The sequence below is a fragment of the Pongo pygmaeus genome, chromosome 3, assembly GCF_028885625.2.
Source record: "Pongo pygmaeus isolate AG05252 chromosome 3, NHGRI_mPonPyg2-v2.0_pri, whole genome shotgun sequence".
Classification (NCBI taxonomy): domain Eukaryota; kingdom Metazoa; phylum Chordata; class Mammalia; order Primates; family Hominidae; genus Pongo; species Pongo pygmaeus.
Window position 1 is genome coordinate 778,589 of NC_072376.2, and position 24,416 is coordinate 803,004.

At 57.7% G+C, this 24,416-nt stretch overlaps 1 protein-coding gene across 2 annotated transcripts in view; it reads right to left on the reverse strand.

Annotated features, from left to right (window-relative positions):
- Positions 1-4,772: 4,772 nt before the first annotated feature.
- CPLX1 (complexin 1) overlaps positions 4,773-24,416 on the reverse strand; it is a 40,921-nt gene continuing 21,277 nt past the window's right edge. For both annotated transcript variants that reach the window (XM_054484340.2, XM_054484339.2), the window contains exons 3-4: positions 12,102-12,277; positions 4,773-6,512 (exon numbers count right to left, since the gene is read on the reverse strand). In XM_054484340.2, the coding sequence (XP_054340315.1) occupies positions 6,315-6,512; positions 12,102-12,277 (374 nt within the window). In that variant the 3' untranslated portion in view covers positions 4,773-6,314. The remainder of the gene's footprint in view (positions 6,513-12,101; positions 12,278-24,416) is intronic.

Here is a 24,416-nt window from a genome sequence, read left to right on the forward strand (position 1 = left end):
TCTCAGCTCACCCCAACCTCCATCTCCCGGGTTCAAGCGATTCTCATGCCTCAGTTTCCCCAGTAGCTGGGATTACAGGCATGCGCCACCACACCCGGCTAATTTTGTATTTTTAGTAGAGACGGGGTTTCTCCATGTTGGTCAGACCGGTTTCGAACTCGCAAACCTCAAGTGATCCGCCCGCCTCAGCCTCCCAAAGTGCTGGAACTACAGGTGTGAGCCACCGCGCCCAGCCTGTGTTGTTTTCTTAATCATTTCCAGGCTCATGGTGTATACCTTCTGCCCCAGTCCTAGGTGAATTTGTCTTGGTTGGTGAGTTTTGATTGTTTACCTCTGCTCACACAGGGACTCAAGGAGGGAGACTAGGACTCAGAGTCCTCTTTCATCTTGTCACTTCTCTAAACAATTACTTTTTGTTGAAGACGCCATGTAAGCTGGAATTCAAAGCCATCTCTTTGAACAACTGTGTGAAATAATCGTGCTAAACTGTTACTCTCCTGTAATCGTTCCAACCAAGCACCCACGGGGGCCGTTATTCCTCTCCTACAACTGCAAGGCAGTGCCTCACCAACTAGCTTTGCTCCTGAGGCAAGTGGCAGGTACCCCTCTGCTTTCCCCAGTGAGCAAGCGGCCCCTGACCCTGGCAAGTGAGTTTTCTCTTCACAGCCCCCTGTCCCTGCTGCCCACTGAGCCAGCCAGCCCGAGGGTGGAAAAGTCACTCTGGCTCTGAGCTTCCAGCACAGTCCGGGAGAGCACACAGGTCCTGTGGAGGGTCGCTATGCCCGAGGGGCTTTATAGGATGAGTCACAAAAAAGTCCATCTGGCGGGGCCTCCCTAACTCCCCTCCACTGTCCCCGGCTCACGACGAGGAAGGCAAGGCTGGTGGGAGGGACGAGAAAGGGCTGGGGTCTCTCCCCACCTCCACTGCCAACGCCCTGCAGACTCCCAGGCCACAGCCTTTCCCGGGACTCCCCCAAGGTCTGGGAGGTGGTGCGGGTCCAGTTTACGCTGGTTTCAAAGGAGGGAGAGCGCCCCGCCGCCATGTCATGGAGGGTCCCGCGCCCCCACCCCTTGCCTAGGGTCGCGTGTGGGCAGCGGCAGAAAGGGCCCCGACGGCAGGAGCGGGGTTCCAGGCTGAGAACGGGCCTCGGCGGCGCCCCTTCCTGCCGGGAGTGGCGCATCCCAGGACCCACAGACAAACAGGGCCAGCCAGGGTCACCCGGAGAGCGAGGGCCGGCTATGGGCTTAGGGTGGGGTCTGGTCGCTACGGCCGGCCTAGGGGGGAACGCGGGGCAGGAGAAGGTCTGGGAAAAACCTGCTTCCGAGGCCTCGGCTTCGGGGCGTCCTCCTGAGCTGGCGCCAGCCCGCAGCGGGGCCGGGCAGTGACGCCGGCCTAAGGGTGGGAAACGGCAGGGCCTGGGGGCAGGACGAGACAAGCACGCAACCGACGGGGCGGGGCCAGGCGAGGGCACGGAGCTGCAGAAGCTTCTGCCAGGCCCGAGACCCGCGCTTAGTTGCCTGGGTAGGCTGGCAGGTGCGGCCGCGGGGTGGGCGGTGAACTCACCCAGCTCCGGCTCCTCTTCAGAGGCTTGCAATGGCGTCTCTCGGGCTCTGATTGGTCAGGCCTCCACACGTGAGCCTCTAGGAGCCAATCATGACGGCCCGCCTAGCATGCGCTGATTGGCTCACGCTGGCCAGGGGCGGGCCCAATCCCTCCACGGCCCGGTCACCGCTCCCTTCCCTAGGCCCCGAGGCCCCGCCCGAGCAGCTCCGCTGGGGGCGGTTCTGCTGGGGGCGGTTCTGCGGGAGAGGATGGATCTGCTGGGGAGATGGATATCCTGGAGGGGCGGATCTACTCGGGAGGGCGGATCTGCTGGGAAGGCCGGATCTGCTGTGAGGGGCGGATCTTCTGGAGGGGCAGATCTGCTGAGGGGGCCGAATCTACTGCCTGACAGGGGTTCCTGGCCTGGGGAGGAGGCCGTGTCTGGAGCTTGAAAGCCGGCCCCGCTGTGTTCAAGATACAGTTAAACGTTCAGAAGGAGGAGACTCCGGGGGCAGGGTGGTGCCCAGCCAGTGCCTGGTGCCAGGGCCACGCTGGTGGCACCCAGGCAGCGCTGCCTCCTGGCTCTCGAATGGCTGTTCCTCTGCCCAGAATGCTCTCCCACGGGACACCCGCCTCCCTCCGGGTCTGTGCACGTCACTCTGACAGAGAGGCCCCCAGACCACTCATGAAATAGTAACCCTAACCATTGCTCTCTGCTCCCTGTCCTGCTTGATTTTCCTCCAGGGCAAACACCGCCACTTACATGTTTATCATCTGTCTTCCAACACTAGGAAAACCAGTTCGAGGAGGGAGGGACTAGTATTCCCAGCCCCTAGAACAGAGCACCGCATATCACAGGGGCTCAGTAAACATCTGAGGAGGAGTGCCTTTCCCAGGAGGCCTCAGACCCCGTCACCTGAGGTAAGAGCTGGATCCAGGAGAAGCTCAGGTCTGACCCAGCATTCATTGCTGTAGGAAGAGCTGGTCTAGACTCCAAGGGAGCCGGGCGCGGTGGCTCACGCCTGTCATCCCAGCACTTTGGGAGGCCAAGGCGGGCGGATCACCAGGTCAGGAGATCCAGACCATCCTGGTAACACGGTGAAACCTCGTCTCTACTAAAAACATACAAAAAAAATTAGCCGGGCGTGGTAGCGGGAGCCTGTAGTCCCAGCTACTCGGGAGGCTGAGGCAGGAGAATGGCGTGAACCTGGGAGGCGAGCTTGCAGTGAGCCGAGATCGCGCCACTGCACTCCATCCTGGGGGACAGAGCGAGATTCCGTCTGAAAAAAAAAAAAAAAAAAAGACTCCCAAGGGAAGGCTGCCTGGGTCATGACCTGGCACGTCCAAGTTGCTGCTCAGGCTTGCAAGGGGGTCCAGACCAGGCTGTGGATGGGAAATGGGAGGATGGGGGAGGACGCAGGCTGAGCAGTGGCTGGATGTTGGGGTGCCCTTCTAAGAGCAGCCCCGTTGAGGGGCAGCCGGCAGCAGCCAGGGGCACAGGGGTGGGTACAAAGACACTGAGTTTCGGTTCCAGGAGGAAGGGGGGCCAGCTGCTGCTTACTTGGCAGTGGAGAGATCACCCTGGGCAATTTGGTTGTGCCTGGGGTGCGCACTTCCCCAGAGGCAGCAGGAGGAGGAGCTGGATACACCCTTCCCTGGGCTTGGAGGAGAGCACGTTCCCTCCCAGATCCCACCTGGCATGGAGGAGGGCCCGGCCTGGGAGCAGGGCACATGGGCCCCTCCTGCCCTGGGACTGGGCAGCTCCCTGGGGCATTCCCAGCCAGCATCGTCAGGAAGGTTACAGGAGACCCAGACATGCTGCTCCCTAGAGAGGGCTCCTGACAAAGATTTTTTGTGTGGTCAAACTTTAGTTAACTTCCTGAATCTTCTGGTAGGCCCATTGGCCCGCTTCCTTGTAAAATGCAGTTTTAGCAAAGAATCTATCTGGCTAAGTCAGTTTAGCAACAAACCCTCATCCTGGAGATCTGATTGGGGTCCTCATGCTCCACCACCCCATGGGTCTGTCTGATTGCCCTGCCTGTCTCCAGCTAGAATCCAGTTAGCTGGGTTTCGTCAGAATCCCACAACCCCTGATGTTCCTGTCATTGTCCATCCACTGAGCCCACCCTGCTCTTTGGCATCCATGCCAAGCACCCATGGCAAGCCCTGTTGCATGGTCCCTGTACCTGTGGTGCTGGTCCTGAATAAAGCCTTCCTCACCGAGCTTTAACAAGTGACACGGGATCATCTTTTCTTTTCTTTTTTTGAGAGGGAGTCTCGCTCTGTCGCCCAGGCTGGAGTGCAGTGGTGCAATCTCGGCTCACTGCAACCTCTGCCTCCCAGGTTCAAGGTGATTCTCCTGCCTCAGCCTCCCAAGTAGCTAGGACTACAGTTGCTTGCCACCACACCCAGCAATTTTTTTTTTTTTTTTTTTTTGTATTTTTAGTAGAGACGGGGTTTCATCGTGTTAGCCAGGATGGTCTCCATCTCCTGACCTCGTGATCCGCTCACCTCGGCCTCTCAAAGTGCTGGGATGACAGGCATGAGCCACCGCACCCGGCCTCAGCCACCGCACCTGGCCGGAGCCACCGCGCCTGGCCAGAATCATCTTTTAACAGCTTCCCAACATGGAGGTCAAACAAGGACTTTCTGGGGAAGCAAGTGGCAGGCAGCAGCTAGGGGTGGGCTGAGCATCCAGCGGATTGAGTGTGGGCGGGACCGCCAGCAACCAGGCAGAGGGGCTGTTCTCTGGGCTGGGGTCAGGAACCTCCTCTGGCCTCAGCCCAGGTTGGCAGACATTTCTCTGCAGGGATCCGGGTCCAGGACTCAGGAGGAGGGACAGTCCCACGGGGGTGCGGGGGGGGCAGGAATTCCTGGGTGGGCCGAAGCAAGGGCAGCAGAGGGTGACCTGGGGCCCTGGGCCCGGTGGAGCTGAGGAGGGGGACAGGCCTGTGGTCGGGGGTCCTAGGTGGGAGGGAGAGCAGAGGGCAGAGGCTTTGCGGGTGGAAGACCCACCCTGGGGGGCGGGGAGCCCTGAAGGCGCAGGTCTGCGGTTTAGATGGAGGTTGCGCTGGCTGGACGGCCTAGGGAAAATGGGTCTGACTGGATGGAGCTAGTTGAGAATGGTGGGAGGCCCTGCAGCCGCCGTGGAGAGAATATGCGCGGGGGAAAGCCCCGGTCCTCCCACCGGCTGGCGAAATGGACCTCTGGAAGGAATGGCCACACGGTGTGAAATCACTGGTGTTTATTGGCTGTGATTCCATCCGGAGAGAACACACGCAGGGGCCCCGACATGCAGGAGGAGGCGCAGGCGCAGGACAGACGGACAGAGGACACCACGATCTAAGCTAAGCTCGCGGCTCGGGGCTCCATGCGCTGGGAACGGGGTGCGCAGGTTCTACGAGAGGAAGCCCTGTCTGCTCAGAGCTGGCTTTGTAAGGTGTGAAAACAGGAGTTTTTAAAAGACACGACCCGGGAGAAGTCAGCGAGAGGGCACAGGGCGAGCAGGACGGACAGCGACATCCCCGCGGGCCGCGTCGCTGGGGCGCAGAGGGGCGCGGTGGGCTCTGCCCGGAGGGGCGTTAGTATTGCAGTCTAACGTTATGGCTTCTCTAAAGCTATGTAAGGTCACGAAGGTCAATGCCGAGCCACGCCCTGGCCCGAAACACGTGGAGACTTGATGCATTTTTGATGTGGACGAAAGGGCCCGGGGGCGAGGCGGCGCCTGTCAAGATAAAACTCATTAAATGCAAAGACCTCATTTACCTGAGATTCAACAAATTGTGATGCAAATTAAACATGAATGGAGGAGAAACAGGGGCTCGGATGCCGCCCCTCAGGGCCACCAGGTGGATTCGGCCACACACGCGCCGGCTGCGCGCAGGGAACCCCGCAGGCCCCACCCGAGGAGCTGCCCACGGAGGAGGTGCTGGGCAGGGGCGCAGGGTCTCCAGCGACCGGAGACCCCCTGGGTGCCTCGGGCCTCTGCGGCTCCTGTGGAGGGTGCAGTGTTCAATGGGCGAGGGCAGGGGTCCTCTCCAGCGAGAAGCAGCAGCCGCGTGGGCGGAGAGGCTAGGAGGTCGGGCGGGCGGCGAGCACTCGGGAAGAGCGGGGTGACGGGGGTGGGGGGCTGGGCGTCCCCCAAACCTATTGCTTTGTTTTCTTTAGTTTAGAAGTGAACACGGCCGTGGCGTTCGTAAGAAGCAAAACCTTCCAGAGAGAAGAGGAAAGGACGCGGACAGAGACGGATGGACAGGGGCGCGAGGGGGCAGGCCGGGGGGCGGAGAGCGGCCACGTGCGGACGCAAACACTCACGGCGGAGCGATCCGAACCCCGGAGTCCGCGTGCAGGAGGGGGACCCAGGCCCCGCCGCCCCCGCCCCGCCCGCACCCCCCCATCTGCTATGGCTGTGCTCCTGAGTGCGGGCCCGACAGGCGCCCACCGCCGCGAACGCGCGCACAGGGGTGGTCGCGGGGCTGCCCTTCGGCGGCCCTGGCCTCGGGCGCTGCTGGGTGGGCGGTAAACAGCAAGAGGAAGGGGCGTCCCAGGCGATGGGGCTCCAGCCACCCGCGGGCAGAGGAGCACGGGGCGGACTGGGGGGGTCCTGGGGGCGCGCGCCCCTTGCCGGGTGAGGGAGGCGGCGGGCAGGGCGGGCCTGGGGCTATGGCTTATATCGGCGTGGGGGCTTCGCTCTGCTCGTCCCTCGGGGCCTCCGCGGAGGATCTGGAGGGGGAGGGGCGGGGGCTCCGCGGGGCCGCTGTCCCACGCGGGGCTACTTCTTGAGCATGTCCTGCAGCGGCCCGGGCAGGTACTTGATGACGGTGTCCAGGATGCTCTCGTCCTCCTCCTCGACCTCGTCCCCGCAGCCCGGCGGGATGGCCTTCTTGGGCCGCGTCAAGCTCCCCTCGGAGTTGGCCTCCATGGCGGCCTGGGCCTCGGCCTCGCGCTCCTCCTTCTTCTTGATGCCATACTGTGGGGGAGGCGGGGGTCAGGGCGGGGGTCCTGGCGGCTCCTGGGCAGGCCGCAGCGTCCCTGCGCCAGGGACTGGCCCAGGAACCCCCGAAGGCGTGGGTGCGGCCCCCTACCCCACCAGGCACAAGAGAACCCCAGAAGGAGAAGAGACCCCACCCCGGGGGGTCCCTGGAGGAGTGGGAAGCCCCCACGGAGAATGGGGGGCCAGGAGCTGACATGGGGGGGAGCAGGGAGGGGAGGCTCCCATCTTCCTTGAGAGGAGAGGGGGCTGTGGCCCCACCTCTGGCTCCAAACCCAGCCCAGCCCCTGGCATCCTGCCTTCCAGGAAGCCTCCAGCCCGTGGCAGGGAGGGGTGGGCAGGATGCTGCGTGGCAGAGGCGGGGAGAAACAGTAACCCTGCAGCTGACCCTCCTGCCCAGTGCCTGGTCCACGACCTGCAGTCACACTCCCGGGCCTGGCCAAGGCTGCCTGGATGCGGTCGCAGCCCCAGCAGGGCCACTCCCTGGCAGGCCACTGCAGCTCCGTGGGCAGCCGGCAGAGGGTCCTGGGCTGCGGTCACTTCCAGGCACTGGATGTCCTGAAATCCCGCCTAATTGTGCCCTCAGCCAGCATGCCTGGGCCTCACCGAGCCCCTGCCCACCCGTGTTTCTCATCTCCCGTGAGTGTGTCTGCCCTCTGTAGTGGCTGAATATTGTCCCCCTCAAATTCATGTCGCCTGGAGCTTCAAATGTGATCTCATTTGGAAATAGGTCTTTGTTGATGTGATTATGGTAAGGATGGGGACGAGGCCATCCTGGATTTGAGGGGCCTCAAGTCCAGTGAGAGTGTCCTTGTAAGAGACAGAAAGGACAGACACCCAGACGAGGGTGGGCATACGAAAGCAGAGGAGGTCGCGAGTGGTGAGGCCACAAGCCAAGAAACACCCAGGGTTCGGGGCTGCCAGACGCAGGAAGGGGCAGGGAAGGGCCCTCCCCCAGAGCCTCCAGAGGGAGCATGGGATTTTGTTCTTCTGCCCTCCAGGCCTCTGATGTCAGGCCCAGGGGTTTTGGTTTCTAGATCAATACACCTCCCCACCCCACGCCCCGCCAGCCCTCCTGTGAGCCACCAGTCCAACAAGCCTGTGGTCATGGCGAGGCCACAGAACTACGGAACAGCCTCCTGCTGCCCAGGAAGGTGGGAACCAGTGGGGTTGGGCTGGCCTGGAAGGTTTGGGGGCTTGGTGTTGTACGGAGCCGGTCACCCATACCCTGGACAGGACCCCCCGGGCCAGGTCCAAGGTCCTGGATCTGAGATTAACAGTGCTCTGGAGCAGTGAAGACGTCAGCAGCTGCGTCCAGGAGAAAACTTAGGAGGGGAGTGGGCACCAGCACTCTACAGGACTGAGGACCACACCGCGGGATCACCAGCTGCAGGGAGGGGCCTTTCTGCCCAGGAGGAGCCCCTCCCCTGCCATCTCCTGCTCCTGTCTCAGCAGCCCCTCCCCATAGAAGCGGTTGGTTCTGCTCCTGGTGCTGGGCACCCCCTGGATCTCCAAGGAGGCTCCTCCCTCCTCCCAAATGGGGGGCTGCCTATGTGCCCCCCAACCCCACCGAGGGCAGTCTCGGCACCTCTCCCCTCCCCTAGGGCTGCAGGTGGCTCTGGGTGTGGGGGGACAGTGCCATCTTCAGTGAGATGGAAAGGAGGGCGCCATGTTCCCAGCCGCCTGCGGCCAGAGCACCACCTGGCCACTGAGGAGAGAGAGGGGCCGTGGGCTCGCCCTAGTCCTCAGCAGCCCCTGCATACTCTTGACAGAGCCGGGACTCCAGGGGTCTCCTCAGTGAAGCGAAGAGCACAGGGTAGGAACGTCCTCCGCAGGGACAGGGGCGTCAACCAGAGGGCAGCAAAGCCCTGACCCTGTGGGGCAGCAAGAGCAGATTGGTTCTCGTCCTAGCCATCCACAGCAGGAAGGGCAGCAGCTCCAGGCACGGAAGTGGAGGGAGCATGTGCTCCTCGTCCTGTGGGGCCAGGGGTGGGCTGTGGAGAGTGATGTCACTGGAAGCAAGGTCCGGCCAGAGAGAGCTTCCCTCCAGCCAGGGGTGTGGGAGTCTGTGCACGTCGCAGCAACACGTGTGCCCAGCCCAGGAAGCTGTGCTGCCCATAGCAAAGGCACTCAGGAACACGCGTGTGCTCAGAGGAGCATGCATGTAACGGCGGGAACATGAGTTGTTTGAGCAAAGGAACCTCCCCGATCAGGGGAGTGACCCTTGGGGCTTGTGAGACCCTGTCTGCAAACGGTGTGGGATCCTTCCCTCTGGGCCCAGGAAGGAGACCCCAGGCCCTGCCACCAGGTTGTGGGACACTTGAAGCTTGGCCTGAAGTGCCAGTTGCTGCACTGAGGCTCCAGGTGATTCTGAGGCTGAGGTCACGCTGGACTCGGCCTAAGTCACTCTGCCGGGAAAACGGGCTCCGGGGCTGGGCTGCACACCAGAGCCTGGCTCCCACGCGGTCTGGCTGAGACCCGATTCTGAGGCGTCTGCTCCAGAGACAAACGCGCAGGCACACCCAGCCCCAGGCCCACCGTGATGCTGGGCAGCAGCTCTCCAGGAAGTAACACCTGAGGATGGGAGTGGCTGCTGGGGGGACCCAGGAGACCCTGACACGTCTGAGGTGAGAACTTGAACCCTGAAAACACTATGTTCCTGAGAAAAAAGGGCAGTGGGTGCTAATCAATGCTGAGAACCAACAATAGTAATGATAGGACCAAACACCCAGCATTCAGCAACCAGGTGGACACCTGCTAGCTACTGTGTGAGCTGTGGGGGGTAGGGGGATGCAATGTATTGAGGGAGCCTAGTGGGCCCTCAGAAGGCCCGTGCAGGAAGGCCCAGGTGTGGGCTGCCCAACATGGGTGGGTGGAAGCTTATGCAAGCCAAGGGCGGGTCAGTGTGCGGAGCACAGGGGTGCAGTCTCCCTCCTGTTCCCTGGACCCGGGCCTGTCCAGATGGCTGCCTGACGGGAGTTCAGGTGCGCTGCTCCTCTGGGAACCGCCTAGGGGGCTGGACACTCCAAAAGGACCCAGTCCCCATCTGCAAAGAGGCCTTGGACAGGGCAGCTCAGTACCTCTTCTCTAACCAACCCCCAAGATGCCTGCGGGTGCCACGGCCCAGGGGAGGCTGGAGGCAGCAGGTGTTCTGATCAGGTGGCCACGCCTGAGGGCGGGGTTCCCCCACCCCCAAAGGCTCCATGGAGGAGGGCTCTGTGGGGAAGGTGTGGACATGGGGTCCGGGGGGGTCCACTGTGGCGGGGCCTCCAGAGCAGAGAGGCTGGTGCTTCCAAGGCCTGAAGGGCCGGTGGGCTGTGGAGGGGGCTGTTCTTGTGGGCAAGTGTGTGGCCTCAATCCCTGTCGCCTGCTGTTCTCTGAGGGGCTTAGACCAAGGCAGGGGTGCAGGTTGGTGCCTGGCAGCAAGGTCGGGCCAGCTCCCCATAGGTCTGACCGGCGAGCCCTGCACCCCAGCTGCCAGCTCTGGGCCCCACACAGAAGCTGAGGAGGTGCTTACGCTTCCCCCTTTCCTGGGCCTCACTCTCCCTGGTGTCTCTCAGTCTCTGGAGGGTGCAGCTGCTGCATCCTGTCCGGGCCACTCGGTCCCTGACACTGCTGGCCCTGTCCCCACCGTCCTTGGGGCCTGGACATGGTCCCCTGAGCCTGCCCTGACCTGCCTCTGGGGACCCTGAGGAATGACATGGCCTGGAACAGCCAGCGTTCCTCTAAGATCATGCCAGCAGAGGCCGGAGCCCGGGGGACCAGACCCACTCCAGAGACACCTGCCTGGACACACAGACCCAAACACAGCCCTCCCAGACCCCAGCCCACCATCGCTTTGTGTCCCTCCCTCAGCTGCTACCCACCGCCACCTCCACTTCTACTCAGCGTCAGCTCTCTCTAGCTCTGCCTGGGGCTCTCGGGGTCTCGGCTCTCCCCTCTCTGTTCCCTGTGTCTTGGCCTTGGTTGCTGTCTCTCCCTCTCTCTGTGTCTGTCTCTCGCTCTCTGTGTCTCTGTCTCTCCCTCTTTCTCTGTCTCTCCCTCTCTGTGTCTCTGTTTCTCCCTCTGTCTCTCCCTCTCTGTGTCTCTGTTTCTCCCTCTGTCTCTCCCTGTGTCTGTCTCTTTATTTCTGTGTCTCTGTCTCTCTCTGTTCTCTGACTCCCCCTTCCTTCTCCTCCTGTCCCTGTCTCCTGCTCCTGATACCCAGTGTCCTGGGCACATCCGAGTGGGCTCCGGCTGCCTGGCTGAGATGGTGCATTTTCCCCTGACTTCCTCCTGAAGCCCTAGGTCCGCTGCGGCGGCGGCGGCGGCGGCGGCGGGGGGTGGGGGGCGCTGGAGGCGTGAGCCGGCACAGCAAAGTCGATCAACAGGAGACCCCTGGAAACGTCCAGTGACCCTGGGTGGGATGCCAGGGCGCCCGGCCCCCACTCCCCATCAGCGGCTGCTCTGCACCCTCCAGGGTGCATGGCGGTGGGCGGGGGTTTGCGAGGGACCGAGGGTGTGGGGAGAATCTGTGGGTGGGGAAGGGCTGGCCTTTTGGGTACAGCGGCTGCATGTGCCGCACCTGCCCCGCCCCTGCCCTCCCAGGTCGACCTCTGTCCACTTCGGGAGCTCCAGCTTCCCCACAAGACCCCGTGGAGCCCACCCTTCCCTGGGTGCGGCTGACACAAGGCCAGGAAACAGCTTCTCCACCTGCTCCGGGTGCCGCCGGCAGCAGGGAGGGGTCCCGGGAGTCTGAACCTTCCCACCCCGAAGCCAGGCCATCTTGGCCCATCCAGGGCAGGGGACTGAGGCCACCTTCTGGGGAAACACAGCTTCCGGCCTGCCGGGCCTGCTGCGGCCCCTACCCTCGGGGCCAGGGCACAGGGTGAGCACTCGGCCCCAGGCAGCACCCCAGGCCCCTCGGATGTGGGATGTGAACATCTCCCACCATCCCCGCTCACCCCTGGCTGGAGACTCCTCCAGGCTGATGTCTGTGCCCACCCGGGTTCCAGCCAGGGCCGCGCTGGAGCCACCGAGGAAGCCGGAGCGGCTGTCGGGACCCGGGCTGCTCCCTGTGCCTCGTGCCCCTCGGACCCGGCCGCTGAGGGGACCGGGCTGAGTGGGAGTGACCGTGCGTGGCTTTCCCGGTGCCGGCAGCCACTCTGGGCCGCCTCGTGAATCCCAGCGGGTGCCCCCCTCCCTGCGTCCTCACTCCAGGCCGGGCTCACCTCAGAGCGCACCCCCCATGCCAGGTGGCCGCCCCACGACCCCTCGGCCCAGGGCCCGGGGCAGCCAGCCAGGCTCCACCTTCTCCCGCAGGGCAGCGCATCGGAATGCGGGCCCAGGAAGCCCGCCAGGGCCGGCGCTGTGGTCAGGAGCAGGAGGGGCTGGGCCCCACAGAGGGAGCCCAATCCGGGGGCCCCACCCCTCACCCCTCCGCCACTCTGAAGCCCCCAAAGGGGAGGACACCCAGGGGGACGCCCGCCCCTCCTCCGGGCAGCCCCTTCCACCCAGGCGGGGTCTCGGTCCCCGCTGGACTCAGGGCCGCCTTCCCGCAGGCGGGGCCCGGCCCGGCCCGGCGCGCACCTTGTCTCGGATTCCCTGGCGCATGGCCTCGCGCTCCGCCTCCATCTTGGCGTACTTGGCCTTGCGCTCCTCCTCCGCCTGGCGCAGCGCCTCCTGCCGCTCCTCCTCCTTCTTGGCGGCATCTGGGTCCTTCTCCTCGTCACCCCCGAGCATCTTCCCCATGTCCTTGGTGGCCCCTGGGACAGAAGTTGGTGATTCACACCGCCCCATTCAGACGTCCAAGGCCGGGCTAGTGTCTCAGCCACACTCCCCCACCCTCTGGCCGACCCCCCAAACCCTCCATCCACCCGACCCTCCGGCTGCCCCCACCGCCTTACAGCCGCTCCTCCCACCTCCGTCTGGCCCTGACCCTCCTGCCTCGGACCCTCCATCTAGTGTGCTGGGGTCTCCTGCTTTGCTTTCTGTTCAAGGGACACAGGCAACTCCGTGGGGGGCGGGAGAGTGGCACTGTGGTTGCGCGGCTGTATGCACCTGTGTGTGACTGCGTGCTTATGCATACGTGTGGCTGTTGATTGTTTGTGTGTGCACCACATGTGGTTGTACGTCTGTATGTGGTTCTGTGTGTGTGTGTGTGTAATATGCATGCCTGGCTGTGTGGTTGTGCGTGTGTGTGTAATATGCATGCCTGGCTGTGTGGTTGTGCGTGTGTGTGGTTGACTGCATGTGGTTGTGTGATCAGGCTTGTGGTCTTGTGGTTGTGTGTGCAGTTGTGTGTGAGCTTCCAGGGGTTGACGCGTCTTCTCTGGTCCTGTGTTCAGCAGAGGCCTGGCCTCCTGGAGTTGGTGCGGTTCAGCCATCTATGCAGGCAGTGGGTTGAGGGGCAGGGCTGGCTGTCAGAGGCAAGGTCACCAAGTCTGATCCCTGGGGCAGAAGCTGGCATGGGGGCTGGCAGGGGCCCTGCTGGGGCTGCAGCGGACTGCTTGTTGCTGGCACCCAGGCCCTAATTGCTCTGCGGTGCTAGTCACTACTTTTCTCATGAGCTGCTGATTCACAGGCCCCACAAACACCTCCCTAAACAGCTCTGCAACTCAGCCCACAGGACAGAGATGCATAATTACGGGCTCTGAATACAGCAGGCACTGCGGGGAGCCCTGGCCCTCGGCAGCTCCAGGGAGCAGAGCAAGCTGGCTGGACCCAGCACACAGGTGTCACTGAGGGAGGTGACCTGGCAGAGTGGCCAGGCTCCCCCACGGCCACTCATAGCCCTCAGCGTTGCAGGGGTGCTCCTGGACCACCCTCGTGTGTGTAAGGGGACTCCGGCCACAGGTTGCCCCTGCAAATGCCGCTCTCCCCCGCGGCCACCTGGCCCCCTCTCGAGGTGCTCCTCAGTGGTCAGGCACTGGCTCTGCCCCTCCTTGAAGGTCTTGCCTCTGGGCTCTGCCCCCTGGATGCCAGACCTCCTAAGGACTGCCCCCGACCAGCTGAGCCCATGCCTCGAGTATAGATGTCAGGTGAAATTGTGGGTTAGGCAAACACCACCCAGCCACTTTCCACCTGGGTCCAGATGTGCCCCCCACCTTGTTTCTGTGAATTCAGCAGCTCCATGTCCCTGGCGTCTGGGTGCCCCCCCACCTACCGCCATTACTATTCTGATACTGGGAAGCTCCATGCTATACGGCGCCTGGGGCGACGCCCTTGCCTGTAGCTATCTGTGCCAGTGCTGCCTCTACCAGTCACTCAGGAGTGAGCTCCCTGTCGAGGGTGGGCAGGAGCTGTCATTTGGAAGGCCTGAGCTGTTGGTGGGAGGAGAATAGCTTTTTGGTTGAGTGCTCTGGGCTGAAGGTGTCACTCAGACAGGGCCATGCCTGCATCCTGCAGGCGCCTCCGACTGCACCTGTTTCCCTGCCCCCCATATCCTGGCTGTCTGAAGCTATCACAGGCAGTGGGGTGTGGGGAGAACGAGCCCCTCTTGCTGCCCTCGTCGCTGTTGGGGACAGGCAGGCAGCCTATGCCAGGCACTTGGCTGATGGCACAGATCTGGACTCCTCAACAGAAAGCTAAGAGCCTTGTGGTCAGTTTTCAGCCACATCTGCAACGTTTTGCAAAGCAGATTTTAGGCCCATGACTCAAGGGAAACTGGGTCACAGTAGAGTTGCTCCTAGATTCTTCTAACAGTCCCCAGTCATTGGACCGAAATCTCTCTGCCTCCAGCGGGCTGTCTCTAGCAGGTGTGTGGGGGAGGCAAGGACAGCCCCCACAGTCCTGACTGCCTTTGTGCAAATCTTAACCCCCATGAAAAAAGCTAATTCACCCTAAAGTGAGTGACCCGTAGCTCTTTCTCCCTCCTGGAAAGGACTGGCGTCTATAAGGAGATAGGTGAGCCTGGCCTCTCCCCACATTGCTCTCCTGACGGAAGGGGTTCCTGGCTGGGGTGGGGGCTGCAGGCCTTCCGCAGCTCAGTGGGCTGGCCCCTTCCCTCCCCGCCAGCTCATCACATAGGCTCTGGGTCTAGTCGCGGGAGCGGGCATTTATAGAGCACCAGGTGTGCTGCGCTTTGCTCCACGGGTGCCTGTGGGGGGCCCTCTCGCTCTGAGAGTGTGGAGGCCCCACTTGAGCCCTGGGCTGGTCCAGGCGCCAAAGGCTTCTGGAAGGCCCACCCCTAAGAAGCCGGGACTGAGCCGAGGATTCGTGCTCCCCGCAGGCTGCAAAGCCACTAGGCTGAGAGGGACCCGCCGCGAACATGGGGAGCGTCAGAGATGCCGCCCACGCCCCCCGCTTTTCGGCCGGGTACTGCGCGGAGCCGCCTCCAGAACCGCTTCCAAAAGCTGGGAATTGGGCGCAGCCAGGAGCGCAACAGAAACTGCGGGAAGCTTGTTCCTGGCACAGAAACCCAAAATGCCATTTGCTCTCCTGGCACAGACGCTGGAGCGGCGGGACCGGCGCAGAACGGGCGGCCCCGAGCGCTGCTGCGACCCCGCCGGCCTCGACCTCGACACCCCGCGACCCCGCCGGACCCTGGAAGCATGAGCTGCACCCCGCATCCGCAGGAGGGCGGCGCTGCGACCCCCGCCCCGCCCCCGTTTCCAGAGGAGGCCGCTGCGGCGCGGGGCGGTCCCACGTGGTGCCTGAGGCTGGGACACCCCGACTCTGATTGCAGGGGGGTCGGATCCGAGGCTGGGGGTCCCGCAGTCTGGCTGGGGTCCGCTACTGGCCTCGACGTACAGGGGCCGACCCCACCCCTCCCTCGTTCTCTGAGCCTCAGCTTCCCCCATGAGAAGTGGAGGTGGTGTGGGGGCGCACCCAGCAGGACCCCGCGGTAATGACGGGGCTGGCAACGCCCCCCACAGCGGCACAGGCGGATAAACCCTCTGGGGAGGGAGCTCAGTCCCAGCGGGAGGGGCCCTTCCCACCCGGGAGCTCACCCCAAAGCGGGGGCGGCGGGTGCAGATCGCGGCGCCTCCCTGCCCTCTGGCCCTGCTGAGACTCCACCGCCCACCCCACCTCGCGGTAGCAGAAGGGGCAGAAGCTGAGACGTTTCCTCTGCAGACATCGGGGAGTGTGGGGTCAGGGCCGCGCGTTCCCATCCCTGAGGCTCTTCCCGGGAACCCACCTCCCAGACCTTTGCTGGAGTGGCACCCACGCTCCCAAGACGCCCAGGCAGTTTCCAGGGGGATCTGCTTATATAGAGCAGCCGCCCCTGAGGTCAAAACCCTGCTCAGGGTTCCGTTACACGGTAAGTACAATGACAATGGCTGCATTCAACTTAGTGTACATTATACATAATGTATATGTAAATACCACATCCATTAAAGTTGATTTTTTAAGCTTCATTTTGAAATAATTGTAGATTTACAGAAGAGTCACAAAGATTGTATAAGAGGGTTCCTTAGACGCTGACATTGCAGCCACCGAGTGTTCGTCAAAGCTGAGACCTGGACGTGGTGCCAGCGACCACCCCACTGAAGACTTCATTTGGGCCTCACCACTTTTCCAGATCCACCTCCCGGGTTCAGGCGATTCTACTGCCTCAGCCTCCTGAGTACCTGGGACTACAGGCACGCGCCACCACACCTGGCTAATTTTTGTATTTTTAGTAGAGACGGGTTTCACCGTATTGGCCAGGGTGGTCTCGAACTCCTGACCTCCTGATCCGCCTGCCTCAGCCTCCTAAAGTGCTGGGATTACAGGCATGAGCCACTGCACCCGGCCCAATGTTAATATTTAATAATGGAAAAATACTTTTTAACTTGAAATAAAACTATGGGGAAAATTATAGAATTGAATGAAAAATTAAATAATATCTAAATAAAGAAAGACACTTGTTATTTTTCTGGGCTGGGTAACTCCACACGTAAAGACGTCCATCCTCCCCAAACTCCGAAGAGTTAAGAAGAAAATTCTGTGAAATCTGACAAGCTGAGTGCTGCATACAGACCTGCAAAAGGCCCATTTGCCAGGACAGACACCTGAAGGAAAAAGAGGAGAGTCAGGTCCACCAGATAGCAAGACAGAATGATGATGGTGCAGCCGGAGGAAGACAGACAATGGGTCCAGAGTGGGGAGCCCGTCCCCAGACCCCCACGGACACAGGACCCACACGTGGGACCAGAGACAGAGGTGGAACTTCAGGACCCTGGAGAAAGAATGCAGTATCCCCAGATGGGACGGGACACTTGATGGGAAAGAATAAAACTGGACCCCTGCACAACACACAGACACATTCTTATTGATTGTAGAACTAAACATGAATCCCAAATAAATGCAGGCAAAGAAAAACACAGTCCTTGCCACTCTCTGGCCCGTCACCAGCTGTATTTCCCTTTGTAGTTGTCTGTTACCTGAAATGGTGCCATCTGTTTTGTGTTTGCTTCTGATTGCCAGTCTGCTAACAGAAAGCCCCACGGGAGCAGGCAGTCAGCTTGGAGCTGCATCCCTGGCACCTAGAGCAGAGCCTGCCACATAGCAGGTGCTCAGCAAATAGTCTAGCTCTGTCGCCCAGGCTGGAGTGCAGTGGCAGGATCTCAGCTCACTGCAACCTCCACCTCACAGGTTTAAGTGATTCTCCTGCCTCAGCCTCCCAAGGAGCTGGGATTACAGGCGTCTGCCACCATGTCTAACTAATTTTTGTATTTTTAGTAGAGACAGGGTTTCACCATGTTGGCCAGGCTGTTCTTGAACTCTTGACCTTATGATCCGCCTGCCTCGGCCTCCCAAAGTGCTGGGATTACAAGCGTCAGCCACCGAGCCTGGCCACAACCTGACTTTAAGACTTACTATAGGCTGGGCGTGGTGGCTCACGCCTGTAATGCCAGCACTTTGGGAGGCCAAGACGGGCGGATCACAAGGTCAGGAGATCGAGACCATCCTGGCTAACACGGTGAGACCCCGTCTCTACTAAAAATACAAAAAATTAGCCGGGTGTGGTGGCAGGTGCCTGTAGTCCCAGCTACTCAGGAGGCTGAGTCAGGAGAATGGCGTGAACCCGGGAGGCGGAGCTTGCAGTGAGCCGAGATCGCGCCACTGGACTCCAGCCTGGGGGACAGAGCGAGACTCCGTCTCAAAAAAAAAAAAAAAGACTTACTATAATCAAGGCACTATGGTATAAACAAAAGAACAGACATATAGGCCAGGCACAGTGGCTCACGCCTGTAATTCTAGCACTTTGGGAGGCCGAGCTGGGCGGATTACCTGAGCTCAGGAGTTCAAGACAAGCCTGATGGACATGGTGAAACCCCGTTTCTACTAAAAATGCAAAAATTAGCTGGGTGAGGTGGTGCGCGCCTCTCAAGTAATCCCAGCTACTTGAGAGGCTGAGGCAGGAGAATCGCTTGAACCGAAGAGGTGGAGGTTGCAGTGAGCCGAGATGGCACCACTGAACTCCAGCCTGGGCGACAGTGAGACTCCGTCTCAAAAAAAAAAAAAAAAAAAAGAACAGACATATAGATCAATGGAAAGTATAGAAAGTCCAGAAATAGACCCATACATATATCGTCAATCGATTTTTGACAGAGCTGCAGAGGGAATTCAATGAGGGTGAGGATAGTCCTTACTTCTGTTTTCTTTTCTTAGACAGGGTCTTGCTCCGTTGCCCAGGCTGCAATGCAGAGGCTCAATCATAGCTCACTGCAGTCTCAACTTCCTGGGCTCAAATGATCCTCCCACCTCAGCCTCCCATGTGCCACCATGCCCAGCTAATTTTTAAAAAACATTTTTGGTAGAGACAGGGTCTCACTATGTTGCCCAGGCTGGTCTCAAACTCCTGGGATCAAGTGATCTGCCTGCCTCAGCCTCCCGAAGTGCTGGGATTGCAGGCATGAGCCACTGTGCCCGGCCAGATAGTGCCTTCAGAAGTGTACTGGCTCAATTCAATATCCATGTGCAAAATAAACACATAGGTAAATGTTTTCCTTTACCTGACACTTTATATAAAAATGAACTCACAATCAATCATAGATCTAAATGTCAAAGCTGAAATTATACAACTTCTAGAAGAAAACATAAGAGAAAATCTCTGGGACTTTGGCTTAAGCAAAGATTTCTTGTATAAGTGACAAAAGCATAAATCTTAAAAAGAAAAATTGATAAACTGAATTTCATCAACATTAAACATTTTTGCTCTTCTGTGATATTATGAGATATATACATATATATATGTTTTCATCCATGGCTCCTGCCTCTCACTGCCATGGCCCTTGTTATAATGTTGGGGCCCTTTAGAATCAGGCAACAGAACCCCTCTCTCTGACCTCCTGTCCTCCTTTCACCTGTGCAGGGCAGGACTCAAATTTTCCCGACTTCCTGATGGTGAGTCATAAGCCCTCATTTCAGAAGGGGCCCTGCCCCGTGCCCTGGAGGAAGGAACGCTGCAGAGAGAGGCCAAGAGGAATCTGGACAAGTCTTGCTGTGTTTAGATCACACCCTTTCCATTGGTTGCATTTCTACGGGGACGTCCATGCTTCTTCCCCCATGCCTATCCGATGGAGTCTCCTCAAGAGGCGGGGTTCAGGAGCTTCCGGAGAGCTGGGCACACGGAGGCTGGAAGGAAGGCGAAGAACTCATCCGCGTGCCAGGAGGGTGGCACCCCAGCTCCACGGGGTGGACGCTCCTCAGGAGGGTGGCACCCCAACTCCACGGGGTGGAAGCTCCTATGCTTGGGACCCTTCAGGCCTGGCCACGTGTCTCTTCATCTGGCTATGTGTATCCTTGAAAATATCCTCTGTAGGCCGGGCACAGTGGCTCACACCTGTAATCCCAGCACTTTGGGAGGCCGAGACAGGCGGATCACCTGAGGTCTGGAGTTCGAGACCAGCCCGGCCAACACGGTGAAACCCCATCTCTACTAAAAATACAAAAATCATCCAGGCATGGTGGCATGTGCCTGTAATCCCAGCTACTCGGGAGGCTGAGGCACAAGAATTGCTTGAACCGGGGAGGCAGAGTTTGCAGTGAGCCCAGATTGCACCATTGTACTTTAGCCTGGGCGAGAGAGGGAGGCTCCATCTCAAAAAATAAAAAATAAAAAGATCCTCTGTAATAAACCATAAGCACGTGTTTCCCTGAATTCTGTGAGCTGCTCTAGCAATTACACCCAAGAGGAGGTCGCATGAACCCCAACTTGAAGCCGGTCGTTCAGACATTCTAGGGTCCTGGACTTGCGATTGGTGGGATGGAGGGGGCGGCCTTGTGGGATTGAGCCCTCAACGCGGGGTTTCTGAGGCTGTCTCCAGGTAGACAGCATCAGAATGGAACTGAATTGGAGGAAACCCTGCTGTTGTCCACTGCAGGACTGACTGCTTGCTTGGTGGGTGGGGAAAACCTTCACACATTTGGTCACAGACGTCTTCTGTGTTGATTATCCTTGTGGAGTGAGGGCAGAGGGAAAAACAGTTTGAGTTTTTCTTAACATCTTCAAAAGACACTGTCTTAAAAAATGAAAAGGTACACCACAGGCTGAGAGAATATATTTGCAAACCACACATCTGATAAAGATCTTATATTCATGGCCGGGCGCAGTGGCTCACGCCTGTAATATATATACATATGTGTGTGTGTGTGTATATATATATGTGCGTATATATATGTGTATATATATGTGTGTGTATATATATATGTGTATATATATATATGTGTATATATATATTAGCCAGGCATGGTGACGGGCGCCTGTAATCCCAGCTACTTGAGAGGCTGAGGCAGGAGAATTATTTGAACCCTGGAGGTGGAGGCTAGACTGCACTCTAGCCTGGGCGACAAGGCAAGACTCTGTCTCAAAAAAAAAAAAGGTTGGCCGGACGCAGTGGCTCACACCTGTAATCCCAGCACTTCAGTAGGCTGAGGCGGGCGGATCACGAGGTCAGGAGATTGAGAACAGCCTGGCTAATATGGTGAAACCCCATCTCTACTAAAAAAAAAAAAAAAATGCAAAAATTAGCCGGGCATGGTGGCACGTGCCTGTGAGGCTGAGGCAGGAGAATTGCTTGAACCTGGGAGGTGGAGGTTGCAGTGAGCCGAGATCAGGCCACTGCACTCCAGTCTGGGTGACAGAGCCAGACTGTCTCAAAAGAAAAAAAAAAAGTCTTATATTCAGAATACACACAAAAAAACTCTTACAACTCAATAACAGGAACAAAAACAACCTGATTTTTAAAGTGGACAAAAGACATTTCACCAAAGAAGAGAAACAGATGGCAACTAAGTATAGTCATGGACCATGTAACGCAACATGATGTTGCAGCCGTTGTAAGGTATACCACGTGGTACCTTTTCTATGTTTAGATGTGCTTAGGTACACAAATACTCACCACTGTGTTACAACTGCCGTGGCATTCAGGCAGTCACGTGCTGTGCAGGGTTGTGCCCGGGAGCACCAGGCTACCCCCAACAGCCTGGGTGTGCAGGGTTGCTCCATCTGGGTGTGCAACAGTGCACTCTTTGATGTTTGCACAGCGACAAAGTCACCTAATGACACAGTCCTCAGAACTCGTCCCCTTCGTTACATGACGCATGACTGCATGAAAAGACACACGTGCCTGTTACAAATAAAGCTGATAGACATATCAGTCATAAGGGAATTCAAACTTAAATCACACAGAGATACCACCACATTCCTACTCGAATGTCTGAAATTAAAAAGATTGACTGTGCTAAGTGTTGGCAAGGAACACTGGTGGAGGAACTGGAACACTCAGGCATACTTGTGGGAAGGTAAATGCTACAACCACTTTGCCAACAGTTTAGCATTTTCCTGTACTACTGAACTCGCTCACCAAATGACCCAGAAATTCCACTCCTAGGTGTTTCCCCAAGAGAAACAAACACTTAAGTTCACACAACGGCAGGAACGGGAATGTTCATGGTAGTTTCATTTGTAACAGCCAAAGCCAGAAAGCAACTCAAATGTCCATCAACAGGTGAACAGTCAAACTGTGGTACGTCCACACAGGGAGCATCACTTAGCAACAGAGACAGACGAATTGCTGATACACCAAACAACACGGGAGAATCTCAAAGTCTTTATGCTGAGTATAAAAGGCCATATACAAATTATTTAATTTTATGTATGTATATTTGGGTGCAAACAAATCTATAGTGACAGAAAGAAAATATAGATTGCGTGGGGCCAGGCAGACTTAACCATGGTGATGGTGAAACTCATTGGAGTGTACACTTAAGAGGACAATGGTTATTGAAAACAAATTGTACCACTATCAAATTGATCAGAAGCCCTAACAAATTAAAAGCTAGAGATATTACAGGCCATTTTCCCTGATCATAATCTAATCAAGTTACAAATACTAAAAACATGACCAAACCACTAACTACGGAAGCCCAAATATTAGAAACAAGGACGTAAGTAACCCTTCAATTGAAGAGAAAATAAAAACTGAAACTGTAAAAATTCCAGAAAGCAGCCGGGCACAGTGGCTCACACCTGTAATCCCAGCACTTTGGGAGGCCAAGGCGGGAGGATCACAAGGTCAGGAGTTTGAGACCAGCCTGGCTAACATCGTGAAACCCTGTCTCTACTAAAAAAGATACAAAAATTAGCCGGGCGTGATGGCACATGTCTGTAATTCCAGCTACTCAGGAGGCTGAGGCAGGATAATTGCTTGAACTCGGGAGGCAGCTGTTGCGGTGAGCTGAGATTGCGCCACTGTACTCCAGCCTGAGCAACAGAGTGAGATTCCATCTCAAAAAAAAAAAAAAAAAAAAAAAAAATCCAGAAAGCATGAAAGATAAACACTAGGTGTCTAAACTTAGGGTCCAGGACTAAAACTTTTTTGGGAGGAAATTCATAGTCTTTCATTTTAAAGAAGAGCAGAAAGTATAGGAACTTCATTGCCATCTTAAGAAATTTAAAAGAAACAAAACAAAATAACCCCAAATAAGACAGGAAGAGATAATTAATGAAGAGAAAAGCAGAAAATGGACAATGGTGAACAGTAAATCTGCCTGCACTAAGACCGAGGGCGTGACACACAGCTGCTGCTGCGATTCTGCGCTGTTTCGGAGGTTCCCGTGAAGTGCATGAGAAAATAAGACAGTCAATAAGACAGTCATGTGCCACATAAGGCCGTTTCGGTCAACAGCAGGCCGCATGTATGACAGTGCCCTGGAAGGCGACAGCACCGAATTCTCACAGTGCCTTTTCTTTCTTTTTTTTTGAGACCTGTTGTCCAGACTGGAGTGCAATGGCGTGATCTTGGCTCACTGCAACCTCCACTCCTGGGTTCAAGTGATTCTCGTGCCTCAGCCTCCCAAGTAGCTGGGATTACAGGCGTGTGCCACCACGCCTGGCTAATTTTTGCATTTTTAGCAGAGATGGGGTTTCACCATGTTTGGCCAAGCTGGTCTCAAACTCCTGACCTCAAATGATCCACCCACCTTGGCATCCCAAAGTGTTGGGATTACAGGCGTGAGCCACCACGCCTGGCCTCGCGGTGCCTTTTCTATGCTTAGATGTACAGCCTCACCCTGGTGCTGCCACTACTGTGGTGTTCAGTGAGGTGTCTGCTGTGCAGGTTTGCAGCCCGGGAGCAATGGTTGCACCACACGGCCTAGGCGTGTAGGAGGCTGCATCAACTAGGCTTGTGAAGGGAGATTCCATGACAGTCCCACAGCCACGAACGTATTCCCGTCAACACAGGATGGTAATACGAGTTATATCATAAAAGAAGACAGCCAATTCTCTCTGTCTCCGTGTCTCCCACCTCTCTTCCTGACGACACGATCCTATCTCTAAGAAACTCAAGACAGTGCAGTAAAAACCTACCAGAACACATCACGGAATGTGGTAGCATGGCTAAATACAATATCCATACTTCAGAAATAAGTTTCCCCCACACTGTCAAGAACAAGCTAGAAACAGGAACAGGAAAGACGTTCCACTTACAATAATGAGGAAAACACACAATAAGTAAGAAAATATAACCTACTTAGAAATAAATTTAATAAGGAAATCTATAGAACCTATAGCAGGAAAAAAAATCATGGATTTAAATCGTATGGTTTTGGAAAGACATGCCAGATTCTTGGCGGGCAGGCTTAGTATCATAATGATGTCAGCCGCGTCAACAATAATGTGCAATTGTATGTAATCCGGATCGCACCTCCAGCTTAAACTCCAACGCTTTTGTTCTTTTTGGGGCTTTGGATAAAATTAAGGTTCATATGGCAGAATTGATGTCAGAGGAGACTCAACCCAAGTGTCACAAAGAAGTGAAAACGCACCTTGCCGGGGCTCGGGAAGCGCCTGCAGAGTCACTGAGACGGCTCTGGCGGCCGTCAGCGGGGAGGCCGGCCAGCGTGGGGAGCTGCGCGCTCAGCCTCCACGGGCAAGGTGGGCGGCGGCAGCCATTTTGGGACGCAGGCGGCAGCCATCTTGGAACGCAGTGCGACGCCGCCGAGCACGTGCGGAGTTCACGCAGCGTCCCACTCCTGGGCGGCGGCCTGCTAGGGTGGGTGCTGCTCTGTGGAGAAACGTGCTCCTCTGTGGAGAAACGTGCCCACACACGCTCGCGCACCGTCTGTCTCGGCAGCGGCCCTGGCGTGTGGCCGGAGACAAGGTGATATCTTGGGCGTGTGGCCATACGGCCACCGCACATCCACGGCGGGGAAGCCCGGGGCCTGGAGAGGGAGGGAGGGGCTGCTGTGGGCGCTGCGGCCGGAGAGCCCCAGGCAGACAAGCGCGTGGCAGAGCCCATGTTTGGAAGGCAAAAAGGAAAAACAATCATGTATGAATATACCCATGTTGTTATGATTATCTAAAGATAGAAGGAGGATCGGAGGGTTACACACCAGGTTCACACTGAACCCAAACCTTGAAAAAAAATAACAGGTGTTCCTTTCAAGCTCTCATGGAATGCTTACAAGGGC